Source organism: Bidens hawaiensis, unplaced genomic scaffold (genome assembly GCF_021521415.1).
Source record: "Bidens hawaiensis isolate Kalapana, Puna unplaced genomic scaffold, B.hawaiensis_p1.1 tig00001336_1, whole genome shotgun sequence".
In the NCBI taxonomy this organism is placed as follows: domain Eukaryota; kingdom Viridiplantae; phylum Streptophyta; class Magnoliopsida; order Asterales; family Asteraceae; genus Bidens; species Bidens hawaiensis.
Window position 1 is genome coordinate 769,734 of NW_027491075.1, and position 8,131 is coordinate 777,864.

At 35.0% G+C, this 8,131-nt stretch overlaps 1 protein-coding gene across 1 annotated transcript; it reads right to left on the reverse strand.

Moving 5' to 3' along the window:
- Positions 1-1,113: 1,113 nt before the first annotated feature.
- On the reverse strand, positions 1,114-3,652 carry LOC143571367 (putative vesicle-associated membrane protein 726). The gene is made up of 5 exons (XM_077056811.1): positions 3,123-3,652; positions 2,285-2,426; positions 2,076-2,196; positions 1,357-1,419; positions 1,114-1,260 (listed from the first exon to the last, which is right to left on the reverse strand). The coding sequence occupies exons 1-5, from the start codon at positions 3,313-3,315 to the stop codon at positions 1,114-1,116; spliced, it is 666 nt and encodes a 221-aa protein (XP_076912926.1). The 5' UTR covers positions 3,316-3,652.
- Positions 3,653-8,131: the final 4,479 nt, after the last annotated feature.

The following is an 8,131-nucleotide window of genomic DNA, read 5'->3' on the forward strand; positions in this document are numbered from 1 at the left end:
TTTTGGTCGGTTCGGTGCTTTTGTTTTGTTTTGGTCCGCTTTTCAGTTGCATTTCGTTTTTTTTTGTTTCGTTTTGGTCAACTTTTCGGTTTCATATCAGTTTTTTTGTTTCGTTTGGTCGGTTTTCTATTTCGATTCAGTTTTGTTTCGGTTTGGTCGATTCGGTGTTTTGTTTAGTTTTGGTTAGCTTTTCGGTTGCATTTCGCTTTTTTTTGTTTTGATTTTGTCAGTTTTTCGGTTTCATTTCGTTTTTTTTCGTTTTGGTCGTTTTTCTATTTCGGTTCAGTTTTGTTTTTGTTTCGTTTTAGTCAGTTCGGGGTTTTTGTTTCGTTTTGATCGTGTTTTGGGTTTCGGATGAGTTTTATTTCTCACATGATAGTTTGGGTATTTTGAAATAGACAAATTATGGATAACTTGGATATTTTTTTTGACCCATTTTAACCTATAAATGAAACTCACTTGTATATTTCCAACCAATCCTCACACACTTGTAGAATTTTTATGATCCATCCTAACCCATTTTACTTTTAAAGTTTATCCATCTTGACCCAAAACAACCCATTTGGATTGGGTTTGCCACCCTTAGTTCTCTAGATTGGCCGTGTCAACAAGGAAATTAATTGTGACAATGTGTATAACGATGAATATTTTAGGGTCTTTAGGTTTATGGGCCTGATATCATAAGATGCAATTCAGAAAGGGGTGGCGGCGCAGCTTGTTGCCCGCCTACCTGCTATGTTGATGTAATATCTATATTTCTATATAATGAAAGATCGTTATTGGTAAAAGAAAATAATATATAAATAAATAAATACTCAAGATAAGCCCTTTTTATACAGGGTGAACATAGAATCATGAATCTTACAAGATATATACATAGAATGCGGGATAATTACAATCGTTAAGCATATAAACAATTGTTTAAGTATATCCCTGTGAATACGCTAGACAAGTTTCTAACGACATTAAAGGCATCCATAGTGGTACACGATGAACCCTATCGTCAACCATCCGAAAAATTTAGCCATCCATGGTCCTAAAGGTCGACGAGTATGAACAAAAAGGATAGCCAGTCTATATGAAAACTTAATGGGTCCTCGAGAATAGAGGATTTTAAAAACCTTTGAAGCCAGGGCATATAGACAGAATAACTATTACTGCCAAGACAACAACGATGGAAAAAACTATAAGTTTCACTTTCATATTCTCAATCCACATTTTCCTCTTCATCTTTGTTCCTTGTTTCTTGAAATCTTGTGCCTGGAATGTTAACAATCAATTTTTTATAATCAAACCATCTCAAAGGCATGTTTTCTTGCTTAAAAGTGGTCAATATCAATGTTGTTTTAGACAGACCTGATTGCGAAGGTTGTCAGTTTTATCAACCAATAGTTCAATCTTTTCTCCACGTTCAAGAACCTAAACACAAGAAATATTATTCAAATAAGACACAATTTCCATTTGATTTCATAACGAGCATACCGATGTATACTTATGAAAGGATGGAGTTTATATGAAGGTATTATGCACAGAAATGCCAAATTAATACGAAGGTTATCCAAGAGTTATCACTTGGACTAACTAGACGAAGGCAATGGACAAAGAAATAAAAATTCCAAGAAGATGCAACCCATTTGATTACATAAATGACCATAAACCGAGCTAAACATCATGAGATTATAGAGTTTATAAGAAAGCTAGCACGACGCAAAAAAATGCCTAAGCGATATGGAGTTGATCTAATAGTTAGTGTTTGGAATAACTAGACATAGGCAAGTGGAATTAAAAAAAGTGTGACTTTTATTAGTGTATAGCAATGGATATATACATATCAATGGTCCAAATCAGGTGACAAATCACCAACTATTACCCTAAGTTTATCATCTGGAGTCCTGACTTTAAACTCAATGGGTTTTTCCCAATCTTATTCGTTTGAGTTTATTTAACTAATTTGATTACAAGAGTCAGTGAATATCTGATTTGAGTAATTTACGTGTTTAATTAGGCATTTAGATTGATTATTACACAATCAATATCAGTTTTCTGAAATTTACGTGCTTCCACTTAGAGTTTACCTTCTCAATGTTCTCCATCATCACTCCCTTGACTTCAGAAAGTTGAGCCTTGACCTTAGCAATCTTGCTAATTTCTTCAGGATGAGAGACACAATATCGCATTTGTTCTTTCATTTTGGGTCTGAAAATCACAAATAAAATAAAAATGTTAGAAACATTCATGAAAGTATATTTAGGTATCAGTCTATAATTTGCATGTGCATACGTACCCAAACTCTTTGCTCAGGCTCTTAGCACCGGCAGTTTTGCCTTTGCCTGCACCATACTTTTTAGAAAAATCATTTTTAGTTCGCTCCAAGAAGGCAATGGGGAGTTCCCTTCCGGCGGATTCAACAGCAACAACACAGTATGCTGCAATAGGCAATGGAAATCTAATTAAACTAACACGCGATATGCGAATGCATTATAGATTTACTTGTTAGGGATTTTAATGCATTATCCAACTAAACACTGAAAATAATAAGGTATTTTAAACCGTTTTTCTGCATACAAAATGTAGTAAAAAAGCCTTATATAACATAGTATGTGCAAGTATTGATAGCTATCACCCTAATACAAAAACACATATTTCTTTCTTAGCATGATCTTGTAAATGCGTTTAAAACATCATGCCGTACATTAGATGTCTATAAAAGCATCCTTAACGTGTGGCACATAACCTGTTTTAGAGTGTTTTTACACGAAACAACCACCCCCCTCTCGCATCCACGTTTTGCCCTCTCTCCAAATAAGCTAAAAGAATCCCCTATTACAGGTACTGTAATAATTAGCAATATATTTTCATAGTCCAACATGATCTCATAAGAATAAGAACCAAAACATAGCACATACATTTTCTCACATAATGCATTGCATGCTTACAACCTCATATTGCAATCCGAATCCAAAGAAAAACTACCAAAACGTTTCAAGATTATGGCAAAACAATCGTAAACCCGAAGAATAATCATCATCCTCTAACAACCAAGCATGGTTTTGACCATCAATAAAGGATTATTCATTTTCAACATGCATGCCAACATATATTCACAATACAATGGAACTCACTGTATCCTTGTTCACGGAGGAAATTAAACGTGTGACCATCGCAATTATACGTGAACCGATTGGTCGTTGTAGGAAGTTTTTGAAGACATTGAGCGGCAATGGTGTGAAAATTCCCGGAGAACTCCGTGTACTCGGCAAGGACGACGGTGCCTCTAGCGACCAAGCTATAAATTAGAGATCCTTGTGCAGGCATTTTCGTATCATGGATATTCAAATAAGTGGAACCAAAGATAAGGCGTCGATGATAAATTTCCGGGCAATCTGAAAAGGAAGATTCAATTGTGAAGAGATTGTGTGGATGGACAGAGAGGAAGGCATGAAAGATTTTGTTAGTGTGAGATAAAATCTAGGAAAATAGTTCTTTTTGAATTATTACTTGCCATTTTTATCTTGTAGAAAAGAAAAGATATTTCATAAATTAGAAATTACATTCTTCCAACAAAGTTCTTGCCAACGCATTCAATTGGTCTAACTTTGATGCTCAAGCGACATTTTAGTTTAGAGTTTTCTTCATAAAACTGTTTATAGAAATTTAAGTAAGTTATTATAGTAAATAAGTATGATAGAAACAAAATTATACAAACAAAATTATTGTTATTAAAAATTAATAAGAGCATAAAAAATAAAAAAAGTACATATTTTCATTTTTACCCAATATTACAGTCTTAAATGACTGGAAAAAAATTGATGCAAAGTCAGTAAAACATATGATGCACAAGTTATTAATTATTAATGTAGTAAAACATAAGATGCACAAGTTATAAGTTATTAATTAATGTACTATATATAAAAAAATGAAAAAAATAATAAACTCAACTGGGACCTACGTACAGACCAACGCCTTTGCATTAGAGTATGGGGCGATTTGAGAAGGGGGTGGGGGGGGATGCAGTTCTCTCCAAATGCTCTTGTTGTTTTAATATTATTATATGTTTGTTTTATATATATATATATATATATATATATATATATATATATATATATGGTTGATATCATTTAAGAACTCTAAAAAAGTTAAAATCTCTTAGGAACTTTTAACAACCAAACAATTTTTTAAATTTTTTTATATATTAACATTATTTAAGAGTAGTTTTATCATATTTTATATAAAATTTTTTGATTACATATATTAATCACAAGTTTATATATATGTAAAATTTATGTACTAACAAATTTACATAGGTGTTAAATAAAACATAAATATGTATAAAAACTAATTTTCAAAATAGTAATTGAAGATATAGATATAAACAATGATAAGTCTAATCTCAAAGGACATTTTAATACAAAATTTTTTATAAAAAAAACGTTAGTTTTCAAGGATTCCTTTAAGTTCTTAAATAATTTTACAGTTCTGTAATGATACTCATCCTATATATATATATGGGAAGGTTAACGTACAAATGAAGTTAACGTGCTAAACATGAGAATCAAGTAGAGTAATTACATAATTACTCTATGATAATTACTTTACTTGTATACATAATTACTCTACTTGATTCTTACGTTTAGCACGTTAATTTCATTTGTATTTGATCCAAACCCTATATAACTATCTATATAATTGTCTACCATAAAATCCTAAGTGTCGCTCTCAGGTTGTCCCCCTAATTCTCTAGAGCACCAGATTGTTTGATTTCTAAATGGAGGTTTCTCATGCATTTGACCCGAAATCGCTGGTATGGGTCTTACCAAACCCAGATATTACCAAACCCAGATAGTCTTTAAATGGGTTATAACATCTCATTTATTTGTGAAACTCTTTTATAATCAAACAATAAATTTTGCGGGTCATGAGTCTCACTAAACCCGAATAACCCTTAAACGGGTTATAACATCTCATTTATTTGTCAAATAACCCCTTAATCATCAAAGAATAATTTCCACGGGTTATGGGTCTTACCAAACCCTAATAGTTCTCAAATGAGTTATAAGATCTTATTTTTGGTAAATACTTTCATCCTCAAACCCTAATTTAATTTATCTTCTTTACATGTTCTCCATTGTTGGGCTATCATCTCCACCGCCAGTTAACTTTCGATACACCCGCCATCGTCAACTACATTAACGTCCCCTTTTCATTAGACAAATATTTGTGTTCATCTTTGTTCATTTTAAAAAATTAACATGTTCGTGTTCGTGTATTTTTATTCGTTAAAAATCTAAAAAACCTACACATTTCAATTGAAAATACCCAAACGCAAAAAAAAAATATAATAACAAACTAATATATATGTATTAAATTAAAACAAACTACTGTAAGGCCCCGTTACCGGTGCCCTACTTTGGACGTTGGATTTACTCATTAACATAGTTCTAAATATCAGAGTTAATTAAAACTTTACGCGGAATATAAGAACTTCAAACCGATATATTACATAACCATCAGTTCTTGTCTTAACGAGCATTCAAATTGTTTAAACATAAAACATTGTCTTTAAAATAACATAACATTTCCTTGAGATGCCAGTGTCTTCAACTCCATGCCATGTGTTTGGCCTCAAGAGAGCTGTTTCATTCTACTCACCTGCATGCATACTAAAAGTCAGCTACGCTGAGTGGGTTCTTGTTAATCATACTACTTACAATCAGTACACATACTTTCACGCATGCCCGAAGGGGTGTACATCATTCATACTTTACTTTACATGCATAACTATCCATACTATTTAAAGAGCCTTCCACCCTACAACCTCACAGATATTATAAGGGTCTAGTCCCCAACATCACAGATATTATAAGGGTCTTGTCCCTACCCTCACAGATATTATAAGGGTCTGGTCCCTATCCTCACAGATATTATAAGGGTCTGGTCCCCATCCTCATAGATATTATTAGGGTCTGGTCCCCATCCTCATAGATATTATTAGGGTCTGGTCCCTTTGTTCCGTACAACTGTAAGATACCTGTCTTTACATACATCATCATCATCATCATCATCATCGTACTCAGTATATCCCACCAATAGCAATGCTATGGTAGGGTCTGAGGAGGGTAAGATGTAGACAGCCTTACCTCTATCCCATAGGGATAGAGAGGCTGCTTCCGGTGAGACCCCCGGCTCGATAGTAGTTTTGCATCAAGCCTTGGACATAAGGCACATAGCACTCAATCATCGGGACACCGGCTGATTGGTGCATGTGCCCTTGTCTTTCGGCTATCAACGCCACCACATGATGCCTGATTAACCTTCCGCCACTTTTAATGTTATTTTCACGAGATTAGTAAAATAACGTCAAAATTAGTGCAATTTTACTTTTGCCCACCCGAGGGTTCACACATATATACATTATATGCGCGCACCGCAAGCAGGGCGTACCTGTCTTTACATACCTTTCTTAATAATACGTGCAATATCCGAAGATCGTTCACGTACTATCAACATAACATACATACATCACTCATACATCATATATATCAATCATATCTTTAACTACCACCTGACGGTACATGCAATATCCGAATATCGTTCACGCACCGTCATCACTCATACGAATTGAACATTCTAGTTCGTTATTTCCTTTTAACGAATGGTTATAACGAATTGGGGTTAATTCGTTATCTTTCCCTTAACAAATTTGGACACGAACTAAGGCTAGTTCGACATTCTTCCTTTAGCGAATTGGCGTACGAATTAGTCTAGTTCGTTAAGCTTCCGTTAACGAATCACCTGACGAATTGCCTCTAATTCGTTAAATCTTCGTTAACGAATTAGGGTTAGGTCAGAGAATGTCAGAAACATTCTCTGACATGCTATCCTCATACCCGTCGCCTTTCCGGCGCCATCATCGCCGAAAAACCGGGCAGTGGCCGGAAAAACGGGTTTCTGCACCATTTTCATCGTTTTTCGTTCTGTTCGATCCAGATCTGAGCTAAGGTGACCCCTAAGCTCATTTTTGGTTCGGTTTATTCCCGATTCCACCCGGATCTCAAAACTTTAACGGTTTAAAGGTGTCGGCTTGTCGTTTCGTGACTAAATCTAACGGGTTCGAGTTCATACAATACCATACTATCATTACCTTCGATCGGGATCGGTTTTTCTTCTTGGTTCGGCTAGAGAAAAGAGAGAAACTAGAGAGAGAGCTTAAGTGTGTGTTTTGGGTGGTGTATGGAATATGTGTATAATGAATGAATTAATTAGTAATTAAGGTTTATATATTATGGATCATGGGCTTAAGCCCATGGTCTTTCCTTCTTTCCTTCATAATCCAAGTCCGTAACCCATATCCGTTTAACCTAACACCAGCCCGACTCATAATAACTCATGTTTTCATTTTATTAACCTAAACGAGAAAACATGATGTTACAAGTCTTCCCTCCTTATAGAGGTTTTGTCCCCGAAACCTAACTATTACTAAAACAACTATGGATAAAACTTGGGCATCTCTTTCTCGGCTTCCCATGTAGCGTCCGATCCTTTGCGATGCTTCCATATCACTTTCACTAAGGGTATAACCTTGTGTCGGAGTTGCTTTTCCTTGCGATCAACTATCTCGATTGGTTGCTCAATGTAGTTCAACTGTTCATCAATCTCAATGTCCATTAAAGTCACATGAGACGTGTCCTTGGCTAGACATTTTCTCATATGAGAAACATGAAAAGTAGAATGGATTCCTTCCAACTCTACTGGCAAGTCTAGCTTGTAAGCTACTTCACTCACACGATCCATAATTTTAAACGGTCTAATGTACCTCGGACTCAACTTTCCTCTCTTCCTGAACCGAATGATTCCTTTCCAAGGCGAGACCTTGAGCATCACATTGTCACCAATTTTAAACTCAATTGGCCGTCGCCGCTTAGCAACATACGAATTCTGTTGGTCTTGAGCAGCCTTCATCCTTGCTTTAATCTGATTAAACTTTGTAGAAGTTTCTTGCACAACTTCTAAGCTTCCCATCTCCTTCTGACCAATCTCTCCCCAACATATCAGGGTTATACATCGTCTACCGTAAAGCATCTCAAGCGGTTCATACCAATACTTGAATGGTAGCTGTTGTTATAGGAGAACT

What these genes read in the sequence shown, in the direction of transcription:
- LOC143571367 (XM_077056811.1), bottom strand. Translation starts at nt 3,315, where the DNA reads ATGCCTGCACAAGGATCTCTAATTTATAGCTTGGTCGCTAGAGGCACC. An exon ending in AGCCTGAGCAAAGAGTTTGG is followed by an intron (nt 2,197 to 2,284) that starts GTACGTATGCAC and finishes TGTGATTTTCAG; the next exon opens with ACCCAAAATGAAAGAACAAA. An exon ending in TGATGGAGAACATTGAGAAG is followed by an intron (nt 1,420 to 2,075) that starts GTAAACTCTAAG and finishes TCTTGTGTTTAG; the next exon opens with GTTCTTGAACGTGGAGAAAA.